Below are 17,778 nucleotides of genomic sequence, written 5' to 3' on the forward strand. Positions count from 1 at the left end.
CACCTATATGTCGTATCGATTTTAGAAAACTGTTTAAAGCGAAGAATTTGTTGAAGATACTTCTCTGGAGAAGCCAAAAAAACACCCGTGCGAAAGGAAGAGGGGGGGGGGGGGGGGGGGACATCTTGCATCAAGAGCAGAGAATGTCGAAGGCAAGTAGACAACATTGAAAGCGTGCAACACAGGCAACTCGTCCTAGGTAGTTGGCGTTTGGCGTAGGACGAGGAGAAATGCTTTTCAAAAAAAAAAGTTTGCTTCAACCCTAAATGCAACGAACTGGGGATTGCTTGGTTGGCTAACATCAAGTGCCTCGAAGCTCCATGGGACACTCCAGTTGCGTAAGTCCAGAATTTTGGCCTTGAGAGAGGAGTCTCAAGAGAGCATCTCGTGAGATTCCACGGTAGGGGGCACCTGTAGTCCTAAGCCTTCTCTGTAAACACACGTAAAGTTATTATCAAAAAGCGGAACGCGAGAGGCCATCAGCAGAATTCTTCACCGCTATTTGGAGCTTCTGGGCCTTCTGTTTAGTTCCAGTGCGCGCAACTGATGACTTCAAGGTCATTTTTTCTGCTCTTCGTGCCTTGGAGACTTGGGCTGGCTTTGAATTGCGCAATTGTTTCTCCGTACGCTTCTCCTTAGTCGCTGTAGCGTCAGTTCCTTGGAGTAGTAGCTCTGATGCCAGGACGTGAGGGTTGGGATGTCCACGGGCATGAAGAATGGGAACAACAAAACAAAAGACGATCTTATGTCTGGCCTGCAATTGCCCTTTTCATGACTGGCCTTGCGGTATGTCTTTTGCACCTTAAATTGAGCTTTGTATTTCTTGTACATTCTTGCACTTTGAACTTAGCCTTTTCAATGATCGCTTGCAAATGCTGTTGATCATAAGAGGCTTTGAAGAGTACATGCGTGGATAGAGACATCCACATTAGTGTGATTTGTCATAGTTTCTGCCAATGGCAATGGTTAGTGTTTGGAAGTTCCAGTCATTGAAATGATGGTTTTTTGCTCTCTGGGATCTGAAGCAGTACATGTAATTGAGTGGATATGGATCTTAAGACCGTGTCGGGCAAGGTTGAACGGTTTCTATTGGGTTTTCGTATGCACGCAATGATTTTTTCTCTTGTAGAATTGACAATTTTTTTCTGGTTGGGACATAGATGTCATGCTTGTACAAATTTTGGGCAATACTATGGGGTCTAAACCAATTTGGTCTCTAAGGTAGAGTTGAATTTAGTGGTAATCTTTTACATTATTCTAGTGTTTTGTTCTTTGAGCAGAATCTTGTTCACCTCAAAAATAAGATTTTGTGAGTTGAGTTCACACCTCAAGAATAACACTAAGTATATGTGATTGCTCACCATTGGGTAACTACGCCTTCTTGGGTAGATTACTATATGGGTTCATCTAGGTATGTGATTGCACGTTGCTTAGGAACGATACCTTCTTGGGTAGAGTAGAAAATGCTTAGAATCCTAAGAGGTTAGTGTTGGATAATCAAGTCTAATGGACTTAGACTAAGGTGTATAGCATGGTTACCGGAACAGGGAATGGGCAACGACAATGAGCATGAAATGCCATTCCGTGCTATAGATACTCACGTCTGAAACATGGAACGGGGATTCGAGCCGGAAGTTGGAATGGGAAGGGAGAACGGAGACCTGAAAATAGCCATTCTATATAACTATGGTCTAAAGAGGGCTCATCAGAGCTATTCTTTATGGGTTCTAACTTTAGTCTTGCATGCTCTCTTTATATGTAAAGCTTAGATTAATTGAATCTCACTCTTTCTATTTTTCTTGTACATATCCTCTTTCTTGAGTTCCGCTCTTCTCCCATCACACTCTTCTTCTTGCTTGTGAATTGCCCTGTACCCAACATGGTATTAGAGCTTGCCATAGCCTTCTTGCCATAGTTTCGACAGGCTCAGCTTTGTGACAACCTGTGGGAGTAACTCCTTACAAGGAGGTGAGGAGGAGCATCGGCTTGCCAAAAACCTTGCAAGATTACCCTCAAAAGGGATGGTCCTAGCATACTGAAGACATCTTGACACAATAGCCGACCTCGATTCAAGCTTTACAAAGTGCCATGAGAAAATCGCTGTTTGGCCTTGCACAAGAGGGTCTTCACACAATCAAATAATGTCTCGCTATCGTGGCTATCGTATCTTAACATCCTCGTGTAAGGTGCAGCGGAAGTGAATGTTGATATTGCTCTAGATGAGTGCTCCGAACTGTGCTCAAGGATTCCTTTTACTTACGGAAGGGAGAGCCTTTTGTTCCTTTAGAGAGAGAGTGCAATGATCACAAACAAAGTGAATGCTACTGTGAATGAAAGTGCTGAGACTGAGAGAGAGAGAGAGAGATAGATAGATTTTATTATCGTCCTCGGAGGTCAAATATGACCTATGGGACCAAAGTTACATGTGATGTAGTATGTGTATGGCTGATGAGTGACTCTCGATGCTCCAAAATTGTAGTGATGAGAGTCGCAATGGAGAGCCCACACTTTGGCTGGGAGAGGAAAGTGTGTAGGTCTAAGTTATGGTTGAAAATGTGAGAGAAGCAAGTTCGGATGTGATCAAAAGCTGAGCACTCTAGTAGTGTGTGGTACTCAGACTCCCGAACTTGCAGTGAGCATAATGTGCACAATCGATTTGACTCTTCTCCATTGCCCCAACGCCCTATCTCGCATCGAAGGAAATGGGAGCTAAGCCGAATTGCTGCGATAGTGCGTATCGCGGACAAGGGAATAGGCTCAAGCATGTAAGTGTGAGTACGGTTTCCTCTCTCAGCAAAGAACATGGTTTTGTAGTTGGGGGCAATATAGGTGGTGTAATGTATGAAGCGTGACCCACCGGATTTCTCCCAAGCCGTAATACATTGGCGTTGTAGAAAAGCTTCATTCACTTGAGAGTCAATTGAAGCATCATGTAGCAAGTGTAATGCATCCCATCTCCCAAGCCACTTCTTTATGTCTTGCATCCATCCCGTGCTCAAGATCTTGCTTTTATGCGTCTTTTGAACTTTTTTGCTTGCTTCCCATGCAATTGTAGGAAGTCGATGTGAGGGGTTTTGATGCATCTTTATCATGTACTCCACAACCCTTTCCATGCCCATAACCTCAATTGGAAGAGATCCCGACTCAAGAAGTAGGAGCATATATGGTGTTTGTGTCTTAACTTGGAGAAAGTTTGTAAGAAAACGCTTTTGGACATTCTCAAACTCTTTCCAAGTAGACTTTGAGATGCTCCCGCCCCACACTTCAACTCCATAAAGAAGAACCGGTGTCACCAATGCATCAAAAAGATACTTCTTGAGAACCCAACACTTGATGTTTCCCGCATTACACATGTTCTCAAATGCATAATATGGTCTCTTTCCCGCTTCCAAACGACGCATAGCACATTCATGCCACTTGTGATTGGATGGAACCTTAAGGCCAAGGTACTTAAAGCTCTCAACAACTTCAAGTGTCTCGTTGTTGTACACAATGCATGGCTTCTCCTTATGGTTGGTTTTCACAAGCATAACCTTTGTTTTGGATTCATTTACAATCAGCCCACTATGCAAGCAAAAGTTCTCAAGGACAACCATAAGCTTTTGTGCATCTTCTAAAGTGTGTGCTAGAAGCACTACATCATCCGCATACAACAAAAGCATGATTACCGCATTGCAAATAGTGACCTCTTCAATGCCTTCTTCTTGCATAAAGTCAAGTACCATTTGTTCCAATTGATCGATGCATAGACCAAAGAGAGTTGGTGACAATGGACATCCTTGTTTAACCCCAATAGTGCTTACAAAAATTTCTGAAATTTCTCTTCCCATGCGCAATTGACAAATCACCTTCTCATAGATTCGAGAAACCGCAAGCATAAACTCACTTGGCACTTGGAGTTCTTCCATCCTTCTCCACAAATTGTTACGTGGAATCATATCAAAGGCTTTCTTAAAGTCCACAAAACAACAATACAATCGCTTGCCTTTCAACCGACTTTCCTCCATGAGAACACGAAGAGTGACAAGATGATCAATGGTGCTATGGCATCGACGAAAACCCGCTTGTCCCTTTGCACGCTTGTCATTCTCTTCAGCCCAATCACTCAATTTCATCTCCATTATGCACCCAAACAACTTTGCCATAAGAGACCCAATCATTATAGTCCGGTAGTTGCTTACATTCTTTACATCCCCTCCTTTATGCAAAGGCTTAACCCAATTAGTACTCCAATCATAAGGCATACCATGTTGAAGTGCAAGGTTGAACATATCACACATCCACTCATGGGTAAAATCTCCCGTCCATTTGATCATCTCCGGCTTGATACCTTGAAGATCTCCCGCTTTGCGAGTGGCCAACTTTTCAAGCCCACTGCATACATCCTCAATAGTAAAAAAAGACGGTATACATGGGAGTGAACCATAAAATGGCATTTTTTCAGTATTTTCTTGCTCATATAATTGCCTACAATGTGTGTACATATCCACTAGACTCAAGTTACCAAAATTCTCAACCCGCTTGCCTCTCAAGTTTCTCCAAAATCTTCCACATGCATGTGCCTTTTCTTGGACTTGAAATTCTTGTTGCTTTACTTCCCATCTTCTTCTCTTCTTTTGAATCAATGCCTTGTATGTATGCAAATGACTTTGATAGTTGTCTTTGTCCATAGTTGCATCAAGCTTTATTAAGGACTTTCGAGCATCTTGACATTCTTTATCAAACCACCTTTTGCGTGATCTATCTTTGTTGATACCATGGAGATGCTTTATGGCAAAGCATTCTTCCGCACAAGAACAAATAGCTTTCTTGAAAGCTTCCCATTTAGTTTCCAATGGTGCATCACATTGAAGCTTTGTCATCCATAATTTTTGCTCAACCATTTCAATGTACATTGGTGCCCGTTTGAAATCCATACATAGTGATAACTTCTCTTTCCTTTGGCTGAGATTTTCATGCTTAGTTGCTTCTCCACATGAAAGGTCAATACATAAGGTGCGATGGTCGGATTCCGGGGTCCATTGACCAAACATAAAACTCTTTATGCGATACATGATGGCTTCAGAGAGTAGCATATAGTCAATCACACTATCCCCATTATGTCTTCTACATGTAAATCCATTGGTTCCACTCCACAAAGATACACCATTGGCAATGAGCATACTCGTGCTATTACACATGTGTAAAAGTAACTTTCCATAGTGATCCGGCTCTTTCTCATCCATTGAATTACGATCATACAAGTGAACTTCCTCCAACTCCCTTGAAATGTATGGCATATCAAATTGTTGAGTATCATGTTGCAATGTTTTTGTACGAGCATTCATATCCCCAAATACAATAACATCACCTTCACCTTTGAAATAAGCAATGTCCTCTTCCAAATCAGAAAATGGTTGATCTCTATCCATGCAAGCATAAAAGGGAGAATCATGATGAGGAATGTAGCAACCGGCTACAAAAATGGGTGCTCTTTTTGGTGTCATAATTTTCAGCCATACATAACGTTTGTACTTGTCATTTTTCACAATTGATACAAAATCTTCCAATCCTTTCTTAACCATACATGCTAACCCTCCTTGTCCTCTTCGTTGCTTGAGATTCTTTGACCACATCAATGAATGTACATTGTAATCCTCCAAGCCGTTAATCCTTTGTGTATCATGCTCCCAAGTTTCAACAAGAAGTACAACATCGGCTTTGCTTGTTAGTTCATCAATGCCAACCCCCGCATTCCATGGGTATCCATTACAATTCCAAAAGCATATTTTCAATTGTAACTCGGTCTCATAGGTCACGCATCCCTACTTGCTTGAGAGACTTGCCTCCTCCTTGGGCACATTTTCTTCATGAGAGATCTCCTTGTTTTTATTATTCTTTTCCTCATATGCCTTGCGACGCATATTTTGTTGTTTAATAGTGCGATCTTCACATACAAAACATTTTGTATCCCTCAAATAGATCCAACTATTATCAAGGATAATCTTTCGCTTGGTCTCATCCGGCATGGTGCATACAATTGGCCGTTCTCCCGAGCGAGGAGCTCCTTGCTTCCCCACTCTATGTGCTCCATAGACCATAACTCCAGACATGCCAAAGTGGGTTTTAAAGAAATCTTCAATAACAATGGAAAGAGAAGGAGGTGTCTAACTTCTCTTCGAGAATTCCACGAATAACAATGTTCTTGGAACGTCGCTCCCGTTCAACTCCTCCACATCCACATTCTCAACATTCTTTGTTTGAACCATAGCTTGCATGAGTGAGGAATTAGAAACCACATTGCTACCACATACATCAGCCCAAAACTTGTTTGTGCATACATTTTTCATGTCGCATACATCCCGGCTCATAGTGTCAAATTTCTCCTCTTTCAATACATGGTCATGCTCTACTTTGCTCATCCGCTCCTTCAAAGCATTCAAGTCCACAAGAGAGTGTTTACATTCCTTGACTTCCTCTTCAAGTTGCATCAAACGTGTTGTTTGCATCTCAAGTGTCCTCTTGAGATTCTCATTCTCAACCACAAGTACCCTTAGTGTGCCATTCTCCATTGCAAGTGCTCGTAAGTCTTCGCCTTGTTTGTTTACGGTCTCTTGCAATGATACCAAGTACGCCATGATCATGGTTTCCGATGACGTTGGTTGGATGGTTGTGTTGCTATCTCCACACTTAGGAGATTTTGGATCATTTTCCACAATGGTTGTGGACCTTGTTGAAGAAGAAGAACCCTTGCGAGTGCCGGAAGACATTGTATGTAAAATAGGAGATGAGAATCAATTTTGTTGAACCCGTTCACTTCGGAAATGCTGCTACAGAAAAGCCTTCCATAACTCTGAAAATTTCTGTCTTTACATCAATGCGTAGAGGACTTCGTGCTCTTCGATTGAGGCTATAGATCACCCAAATCGGAGTTCGGATGAAGAAGTTATGATCAAAAGAGTGGATTGCTGTCTACTAGGTCAAAAAACGGCTGCACTGAGAGAGAGAGAGAGAGAGAGAGAGAGAGAGAGAGAGAGAGAGAATACGATACCAGGTGGTTCTCAAATCCTCCTCCAAGGGCCCCCCTCTCTATGGCAAGAGAGGTCTATGCTATAGATTGCACAAATCTGGTACAATAGTCTAGATGCAATGGACTTGCCGACGATGTCGACAACAATGACGACGACGACGAGGACAGGCTGAAAACTAAAAACGCTAGGGCTGAAATGTTGAAAACTGCGAAATGTTGGCTTTCTGCTAATCTGTGACACTGTGTCGGCGAGGATGGCGATGATGACGACTCGACGACAATGGGCTGAATACGCAGATGCTGAAATCTGAAAACAGCGGGCTGAAACCGTAAATGCTGGCTGACTCGACGGTACGATGAGGATTTGCTACGGGTAGGTGAGATCTTCGAGGCTAGGGACTAGATCTGCAAAGCTAAGTACTGAAATCTGAAAACGCTAATAGTCTTGGCTAATCTGGCACCGGAAACTGCAAAACGCCAGGCTTGATCTGAAAATTGAAAACGCCAGGCTAGATCGGTTGTTAATGGAAACGGTAGGGAGAATCTCCAAAAATGTTGGTTGCTTCTGTTGGCTGAAAACGCTAGGGTTTTTTGCCGGTCTTGTTGAGAAGGTGCACTGCAAGTCGCCTGAGCTTCTTCTGCTGCCTCTTCTGCTTCTACTGAGTGACCACTGGGTTTCTTTTATATTTCCTTAGCAATTTGCCCTACTTACTTTTCCAACAAAAGTCACTTATTAATAAATAAGTGAAAAATGTGTACTTTGGCAAAAACGGTTCTATGCTCTGGAAAATACTCATGATGGATACTGAATGTCATGCTAATGATCCTGCTATGTGCAATCAGAGGATATGCAACTACTTTTAAGTGCCTGGACGTGCATGTGACATCCCCTCCTTTTCAAAGTGAGTACTGGTACCGAGCTGTATGGCGTCGAGGGTGCACCAACGACTCCTGAAATCCTGCAAAGAACGCTTTACCGGCTCACTCTCTGATGCGTGGGTCGTGCGATACTTGAACTTCATGAAGGACTGCATTGCTTGGTTCTTTTGGCCGCGTCGAAAGCGACACAAAGTGACCTGTTGCGGCTTCAACGCTCCAACTTTGTCTATGGTCGTGGGTCCACCTTCTTCAAGAATCTCAGAGGAGGAAAATTCCTGAAACCATGTCCAACACAAAACCATAAACATACCCATTCCGTGTAGAGTAACTGGAAAAATACTATTTTGCCTAAATGACTGTGCATGCAATGTAGATGAACAAAGTGACGGAGTGCCAAACCGTTCACCAAACACACGCAAAAAGTGGGATAGAAACTTGATTTTTAGACCTAAACCGATCAACTGTGGCAAATCACAACGGAAATGCCGATGCTTGATGGACAATCTTGCTCGTGCTCTTTTTGAGACTGTCATGCCAAGGAAGAAGCGATTGACAAAACGAACAATCGAGAAACAATGTGAATGTCACAAAGTGATGACGTGGCTACCAACAGCAGAAACCCTAATTTTGCAGAAACCCTAATTTCTTGAAATCGCGGAGGTGGAATTTAAAAAAAAATATATATATTTTTGAGCAACGCAAATTTGCTTTTTCTCTACGCTTGGCAAGAGAGGGGGAGAGAAGGATTATTTGCTTTATTTTGTTTGCTCTCTTGGGAGAGAGAGAAAGACTGCTTTTGATTTCAAGCTTTTGGGGCTCTGCTCTTGGGCATCCCTTATAACATTTAAATACGCGGATTAGGGCTTACTTCTCAGAGCTTTTAGACGTAGAGTCTGAGAGTGAAACCCTAACCGCTCTCTTGTACTTTGATCATTGATTAATACATAAAGAAATACCGAAAGGGGTGCTAGTCTATGGGGCCAATATCTCTAGGCACAGAACTCCGCCGGGCCAGTGCAAATCTATTGTGATCTGTGACATGTTTTGAAGTGGTTATTTGGTGCTGTCGCGATTGATTCTTGACTTGGAGCGTCCAAGTTTGTTACAGTGGTATCAGAGCACGACCGATTTCTCTTCTACGGGAAATCCGATTCCCAATTTTTTTTTCCCGCGGCACCTATGGCTTCATGCAAGGATTAGTCGACTCCCTCTGCATCTGGAGATGCGGGCAGGGATCACAACGAAGATTCAGACAGAGAGTATGGCCCGCCTCGGCCTACTCAGGCGGAGCAAAGAGAGATGAAGCGTCGTCAATTGATCGGCGATGCAACAAACATGATGCTCAGTTTCGCAAAGGATCCAAAATTGACAAAATATATGAGCGAGACTTCTTTTCAGGAAGTGCATGCACAGTGGCAGAAAACCACTACACCACCCTTGAAACCCGCTCTCAAGAAACCTTCTGACCAAAAACAATATTCAGAGAAGAAATTACAAGAGGTGGTTGATGCACGAATTGCTCAACTATTTGACGCGCAAAAGAAAGCCAAAAAAGCACAGCAAAAAGCAAAAGAAAGACACTGACTTCCCGGGATATTTGGGTCGTGAGTCGACATTTGACAAGGCAAAGAAACAGAAGAAGCGTGTTCGATTTGAAGAAGTACCCAGTTCTTCTTCTTCTTCTTCTTCTTCTGACAGTTCTTCTAGCTCTTCAGATTCGAGCGAAGAAGACAGAAAAGGTAAAAAGCGAAGCAAGAAACAAAGCTTCGGAAAGGGCAAGAAAAAGGCAAAGAAGGCTAAATCTCGCCCAGAGACTAACAGTTCTACTGAGGACTCGTCTACAGACAGTTCAGATTCGGATGACGGAAACTTTTATGCGAACAAGAAGAATTTTTACAAAGCCAACCAATATGACTTTCTCGAAGATAAAATCAAGAAAGTCCGAGAGTTTAAGGAAGGTGGCCACTCGATCAAGTTTGATACTTTTTCACGATACTCAGATGCTTCGAAGGCTTTGTCTTTTATACAACAGTTTGACATCGCTTTCGCGGGAGGACGCTATTCAAAGCACTCCAAGATTCGGAGAGCTGCCTCTTAATTTAAGGAGAATGCTTGTACTTGGTGGTCGACGCTTCTTTTAAACAAGACTGCGCCAGTTAAATGGCTGAAATTTAAGAAGCTTTTTATTTCTTCTTGGTTGACGCAAGAATATGAACGAGATGTACGAGCTGCTTGGAACCATCTTCGGATGACCAAGAAAGATACAATCAATGCTTACTGTGAAAGATTCTGGAGCTCTTTTCTACCCGCCTCTTCATTCAAGAAGATCTCGTTGAGCGAACAGATTGAGCGGTTTACCTTGGGTCTACCTACAGAGATCCGAGATCACTGCTTTGAATAGAAGTCAGCTTCTATTCAGGAGTTGATGAGTCATGCGAAGTGGGGCTTTGCCATTCACTCTAGCAGTCTGACCTACCCCACAGATGAGGCCATGACACAACGAGCCGAACAGACTTCTGGGAATGAAAGTAGAAAGAAAAAGAGCAACCGAGAGAAAAAGGATGCACGACCCAAGCTTACTCCTGAGGAGAGAGCTCGCTTCATCAGAGAGGGGAAGTGCTTTGGATGCGGGGAACATGGACATATCTCCGCGAAGTGCCCTAAAAAGGCACAAAAAGAACAGAATGATAAAGACGACGACAGGCCTGAGAGTTCGAGAGCAGCTGAGGAACGTGGCAGAACAGGCAGATAGAAAAGCAGAACTGGTACCACATGGCATGGGACCTGCACCGAATCAAATGAATGAAAGTACAAACTTTGCTGCTTTTAGGGCAAAGTGAAGGATCAAGAAGCTCTTTTGAAGGAGGCAAGGCCAATGATTTGGAATTACGCCTGACAGACTGACGCCACAGGCGGAGGTAGTTCGACTAGCACCCGGATGGGATGTTGTCATTACACCGAGCATTGGCAAACTTCGTTTGCAATGACAGGGGTGTTCAAGGCACGCGAGTGACGTTCTACTTAGGATCCCTTGGTACCATAAGAACTACGCCGTGGTTGACTACTGGGCCGAGAAAGCGACTTTGAATGAAGGGCTTAGAGATTGTACTTGATGAACTTTAGTTTCTTGACTCATTCTTTTGGGAGAGAACTGAACGATGGATAAAGGTTGAATATGTTTTGATCTGATCAAAAGAACGCCAAGATTTTTCTCCACACTCATGTCGATTGTTTTTCAGAGGGCCTGAAGATCAGACCATTGACCTGATAGCTGGAAGCAGGCCGCCGAACCGGCCACCGAACCGTGTGAGCCGAGTACAGAATGAAAAGATTATGAACCCAGTGAAAGACCTCTTGGAAAAGGGTCTTGTGCAGCATAGTACTTCACCGTATTGCTCTCCATTGTTGTTGGATTTGAAGAAAGACGGATCTTGGAGAATGAGCATCGATTATAGCGCTCTCAACAAAATCACCGTCAAGAACAGATTTCCGATCGATGATATACTTGACAGGTTATAGGGATCCTCGTACTTTAGCAGGATTGACTTGAAGAGTGGATATCATCAAATCCGAATCGCGTCGGGAGACGTCTACAAGACAGCCTTTCGGACGACTTTTGGGTTATTTGAGTTTTTTTTGGTGATGCCTTTTGGCTTAACCAATGCTCCTGCGACATTTAAACCAGATGATGGACAGGATTTTTCAAGAGTACAGGCTATTTGTTGGCACTTTCTTTGATGATACCATTGTTTTCTCCAAGAATGAAGCAAAACACAAAGATGCTTCAGAGATACATTTTTTTTGGGACACTGTCTCAGCAACAGGAGTGCAAATGGATCCGGCCAAGATAGACACTATCCGTGATTGGCCCGATTTGAAGAATGTCCATGAAGTTGAAAGCTTCTTGGGACTGTGTTCGTACTACAGACGGTTCATTCGAAAGTTTGTAGAGGTTGCTTCCCCTTTGCATATTCTTGATACATAAAGGAGTCCCTTTCTCGTGGGGATCCACAGAGGTGACTGCTTTTCAGACATTGAAAGAGAAATTGACTACAGGACCAGATTTGACTTTGCGGACTTGCAGAAGTCATTTGAAGTATTTTGTGATGCTTGTGGTCGTAGTCTGGGTGCGGTTTTAATGCAAGAAGGCCATGTCATTGCTTACGAGAGCCGATTATTCTCTAGGCCGGAAATGACAACACAGATTTTGTAGATTTATTTTCACACGGATATGGGATGGGGAGACTGTAGCCGGATACTCCCTTCGGGAAGGCTACTTGATGAGAAAAACCATGTTGTGCGTTACACAGCCGTTGAGGGAAAAGGTTATGACTGAATGCCACTGTCCACCTTTTACGGGTCACCGTGGCATTGCTACCACCATGAAGGGGGTAGAGAGATACTTCTTTTGGCCGAGACTCAAAAAGGATGTGGAAGAGTTTGTGCGCAGTTGCTTAGTATGCTAGAAGGTCAAGTTTGACAGGCATAAGGCACAGGGATTGTTACAGCCTTTACCCATACCCACCCGCCCCTGGGAAAGTATTGCAATGGATTTCATTTTTGATCTCCCAAGAACACAGAATGATCACGATGATTTTCCAATTACATGGCACGTCGATTGTCTCCGACAGAGACCCCGGATTTATGAGTTTGTTTTGGAAGGCAATTTTGGAGAACATTGGCACGCGGTTGCAGTTCTCGTCATCGTTCCACTTGCAGACTGACGGGCAATCAGAGATTGCAAATTCAGTGGTTTTAGATTTATTGAATTCTTGTATCTCGGATTAGAAGATTCAATGGGAAAAGGACTTACCTTTGGTGGAATTTGCCTACAATAACACGATACACTCTTCGACGGGGAAGACGCCATTTGAGATTGTTGAAAGTGCTGCGAAGGTTCCATCCTTCCTGAGCACGAAAGATTAGATATTTGAAGCGGATGAATATTCGCGAGATTTGGATACGGCTTTTGCCAAGGTTCGCGAGACTTTGCAGGAGTCTCAAGAACGACAGAAAAAGGCAGCAGAACGCCATCGTCGCGACTTGAAATTGAAGGAGGATGATTGGGTGCTCTTATGTTTTGAGAAGGCACACCTAAGAAAGAAAAAGGGAAAAGAGAGGCTTTTTCCAAAGCTTAGTATGCGATACTACGGACCTTTCCAGATTACTGAAAATGTCTCCTTCCGATTGAAACTGCCAGATACTTGGAGGATTCACAATGCATTGCATGTGAGTCTGTTGAAACCTTTTAAGGGTGATGTGCCTGATGATGGGAGAGCAACCCGAAGTGGAAGAAAACGAGGAGATCCTTGTTCTTGAACAGATTTTGGCACATAAAGATAGGAAGACTAAAGGTAAAGTCCGAAGGCGGTTCTTGGTTAAGTACAAGAACTATCCTGCATTGGATGCGAAGTGAATGGAGGAGGACCTAGCAGATACTCCTCGGATTGTGAAACTTTACCTCGATGCTTTGGTTTAGCATAGTCTACTCCAAACGGAACTCAGAAATTTAGCTTGGCCGAAGATCTGGTGTAGTGGGATGCACAAGAGGGGAGTTACTCCGCTCCTTTGTCAACAGATGCCTCGATATTGATACTAAAGTCACTGATGTCTCTTTGAGCTTTAGGGATACTGAGAGCTGACAGTATTCTGTTGGATGACTTTATGAAATGGAATTCCCGACAAAGATACTGATCTGTTCTTGACTTCTTTTGAGTGCAGGAACTGATAGACGAAATGACTGCAGCATTTTGGTCTGATTGATCTCAAATAGACATGGTTGCAATAGGGGTTAGTCAATCGGACATCGATGAGGTCCCGATTGGACCTAGATGTGATTGCTAGCTACATTGCCGATAAATCATGGTCTAAGATCCGAATGAATGTTGATGTCCAGTGATGTCGTGTGATGTGATTGTCGATTTGGTACATGTGCTAGATGTGTGTTCCTAGTACGTAGGTACTGACAGTCAGTGTCTGCTAAGACGGTTTATGGCTTTTGTCGGTTTTGCATGCGTAATCGTGGTCGATTACAATGCTTTCAAGAGGGGGGTATGTCACAAAGTGATGACGTGGCTACCGACAGCAAAAACCCTAAAATTCTTGCAAACCCTAATTTCTGCCAGAAACCCTAATTTTGCAGAAGCCCTAATTTCCGGAAATCGCGGAGGTGGATTTTTTTTAAAAATTTATTATTTTTGAGCGACGCAAATTTGCTTTTTCTCTACGCTTGGCAAGAGAGAGCGAGAGAGAAGGATTATTTGCTTTATTTTGTTTGCTCTCTTGGGAGAGAGAGAAAGAGTGCTTTTGAGTTCAAGTTTTTGGGGCTCTGCTTTTGGGCATCACTTGTAACATTTAAATACGCGGATTAGGGCTCACTTCTCAGAGCATCTGGACGCAGAGTCTGAGAGTGAAACCCTAACCGCTCTCTTGTACTTTGATCATTGATTAATACATAAAGAAATACCGAAAGGGGCGCCAGTCTTTGGGGCCAATATCTCTAGGCACGGAACTCTGCCGGGCTAGTGCAAATCTATTGTGATCTGTGACTTGTTTTGAAGTGGTTATTTGGTGCTGTCGCGATTGATTCTTGACTTGGAGCGTCCAAGTCTGTTACAGTGAATCCCTTGAATGCAAACTTTTTCCCTTTTTGAGAGTGATCTGCATACATCCGTGCTCATTCGTGAATGAGTCATGTGAATCATATAATACGGCATGCCTGTGAAAAGGGAACACAAAGACGGTGATGAAAATACAAGAAATCGCCACGAATGAGAAATTCGAACGATGCGTGCTGACTAATCATGTGAACTCACAATACTTCCTGAATGGGTTCTTTGGACCTCGACTCGAGAGCCAAGATCGGTCCTGCGTAACTGATCGTATCTGCAATGAGGTTAGCTTTACTAGAAAAATAATCATTCAAACCATCATCCTTGCGAACAATCACATTCTATCATGCAAAAAATGTGTGTCGTGGTTCGGAGAAGAAAGGACTGAGAGAGTCTCTTTCTCCTGTTTCTCTTCAAGCTTCACCTGCACATTAGAAATGAGAGGTAAAGAATGAATACCCTCCTCACCACGAATGAGAATGGGTGAGCCGCTTTTTGCATCGAGAGTTAGCGTATTGTCTGCCCAATCAATGAGAGGGTTATGTTCACAAAACCATTTAATGCCCAAAATCATATCACATCCTAAGAGAGGAGACACGATTAAGTTTCGACGGAAGGAAGCTTGTTGAACAGTGAATAACACATCAAGGTACTCTTGTGTCACGAGGACGTGGCAGCTGTTAACTATGTCACGAGGACGTGGCAACTGCTAACCTTAGTTGTTGGTTTCTTTCCAATGATTTTTGTTGTATTTTTGAGACCCTCTTTTTGAAGTAGCAAATGGTTGGACATTGTATGGCCAATGTGAATGGTAGTTTCACCCGCAGATGGGAAGTGGTCGGCACTGGAATTTGTATAGTAAGAGGATGTCTAGGCTCAGTGAGATCATGAAGGTCCCCCCGTCGCACTTAGTAAGTTGGTGGATATTAGGAAGTGAACTCAATAAAGGCATAAAGTTAAGGTGGGACTACCAATAGAAAGTATCCGACAGTTGGGCCCATTGCACTTTTGGATGCGGTCCGAATGAGGATAGATGGTCAGATGACCAATGGGAGCCCAACGGAAGCATCTTTTAAAAATTAGGGAACTGCTATTTTGGGCCATGAAATGTGTTCGCGTCATTACCTTCGGTATGACCAGGGGAACACTTTACAACTCTGCCGCGAAGTCAACTGGGCAACCGGTTGGGAGATTTTTAGGCGGCAACCCCGAAACGGGCAAAAGCTTGTAATTGCGCCAAGTGGCAAGAGCTAGCACTTTCTGGCAGAAGAGGCAGCAGGAGCATTGCTCAACAGGCCAATTCTCAAGCAAGAACAAGGAACCCCCTCAGTCTGGCGTTTTCAGCAAAGGAAGGCCAGTGTTTTTGGGACAATAACCTCAGCGTTTTTGACAACCCTAATCATCGTTTTTCACTTGCATTTCAGCACCAGTAGCATAGCTTTTGCAGCAGTATTTCAGAGCACCAAATCAGCGTTTTACAGGGCAGCAGAACAGCGATTCTGCAGCATCAAATTCAGCCTATACCCAGCGTTTTTGTAGCAGCATGAACTGGGGTTTTTTTCAGTCAACAAGTTAGCAGGACTGCCCCCGACTTGGTGCAACCGTTTTCGATTCGAAGCACTCAGTTTTCAGCTTTAGACGCGTCCTCGTCGTTCACACCGTCGACCTCGACATAGCAAGCATTTAGACTCATTGCATCAGCCATTGTAGTAGCCCACTCTCGCCATCGAGAGTGGGGCCCTTGGAGGAGGGTTTGTGTAACAAACTTGGGCACTCCAAGTCAAGAATCAACCGCGACAGCACCAAATAACCACTTCAAAACAATTCACAGATCACAATAGATTTGCACTGGCCCGGCGGAGTTCCGTGCCTAGAGATATTGGCCCCAAAGACTGGCGCCCCTTTCGGTATTTCTTTTTGTATTAATCAATCATCAAAGTACAAGAGAGCGGTTAGGGTTTCACTCTCAGACTCTGCGTCCAGATGCCCTGAGAAGTGAGGCCCTCACCACTAATTTAAAGGTTACAAGGGATGCCCAAAAGCAGAGCCCCAAAAGCTTTTAAAATCAAAAGCATCAGTTCTCTCTCTCTCTTAGAGAGTCTTTTCTCTTTTTAAAAAAAAAAAAAGCAAAAGCAAAATTCGCGTCGCTCATCATTTTCCCAAAAAAAAAAAAAAAATTTTTTTTTTTTTTTAATAATCCGCCTCCGCGATTTCCGGAATTTAGGGTTTTTGGCAAAAATTAGGGTTTGCAGGAATTTTAGGGTTTCTGGCAGAAATTAGGGTTTTTGCTGTCCGCCACGTCATCACTTTGTGACATACCCCCCTCTTGAAAGCATTGTAATCGACCGCGATTACGCCTGCAAAACCGACAAAAGCCATAAACCGTCTTAGCAGACACTGACTGTTAGTACCTACGTACTAGGAACACACATCTAGCACATGTACAAAATCGACAGTCACATCACATGACATCACAGGACATCACCAGACATCACAGGACATCACATGACATTCAACATTCATTCGGATCTTAGACCATGATTTATCGGCAATGTAGCTAGCAATCACATCTAGGTCCAATCGGGACCTCATCGATGTCCGATTGACTAACCCCTATTGCAACCATGTCTATTCGAGATCAATCAGACCAAAATGCTGCAGTCATTTCGTCTATCAGTTCCTGTACTCACAAGAAGTCAAGAACAAATCAGTATCATAATAAGGAATTCCATTTCATAAAGTCATCCAGCAGAATACTGTCAGCTCTCAGTATCCCTGAAGCTCAAAGAGACATCAGTGACTTTAGTATCAAAATCGAGGCATCTGTTGACAAAGGAGCGGAGTAACTCCCCTCTTGTGCATCCCACTGCACCAGATCTTCGGCCAAGCTGAGTTTCTGGGTTCCGTTTGGAGTAGACTATGCTAAACCAAAACAACGAGGTAAAGTTTCACAATCCGAGGAGTATCTGCTAGGTCCTCCTCCTCCATCCACTTCGCATCAAATGCAGGAAAGTTCTTGAACTTAACCAAGAACCACCTTCAGACTTTACCTTTCTTCGTATCATTATGTGCCAAAGTCTGTTCAGGAACAAGGATCTCCTCGTTTTCTTCCACTTTGGGTTGCTCATCAGGCTCCCCATCATCAGGCACATCACCCTTAACAGGGTTCAAGAGACTCACATGCAATGCATTGTGAATCCTCCAAGTATCTGGCAGTTCCAATCGGAAGGAGACATCATTTATCTTGTCAGTAATCTGGAAAGGTCCGTAGTATCACAT

At 43.4% G+C, this 17,778-nt stretch overlaps 1 protein-coding gene across 1 annotated transcript in view; it reads left to right on the forward strand.

Annotated features, from left to right (window-relative positions):
* The first annotated feature begins 345 nt into the window (after positions 1 to 345).
* LOC147455479 (Chaperone DnaJ-domain superfamily protein) overlaps positions 346 to 17,778 on the forward strand; it is a 66,564-nt gene continuing 49,131 nt past the window's right edge. The window contains exon 1 of the mRNA XM_086515272.1: positions 346 to 786. Coding sequence (XP_086371398.1) covers positions 676 to 786 — 111 coding nt within the window. The 5' untranslated portion in view covers positions 346 to 675. The remainder of the gene's footprint in view (positions 787 to 17,778) is intronic.

The sequence above is a fragment of the Adiantum capillus-veneris genome, chromosome 6 (genome assembly GCF_014529385.1).
Source record: "Adiantum capillus-veneris isolate H3 chromosome 6, ASM1452938v2, whole genome shotgun sequence".
Taxonomy (NCBI): Eukaryota; Viridiplantae; Streptophyta; class Polypodiopsida; order Polypodiales; family Pteridaceae; genus Adiantum; species Adiantum capillus-veneris.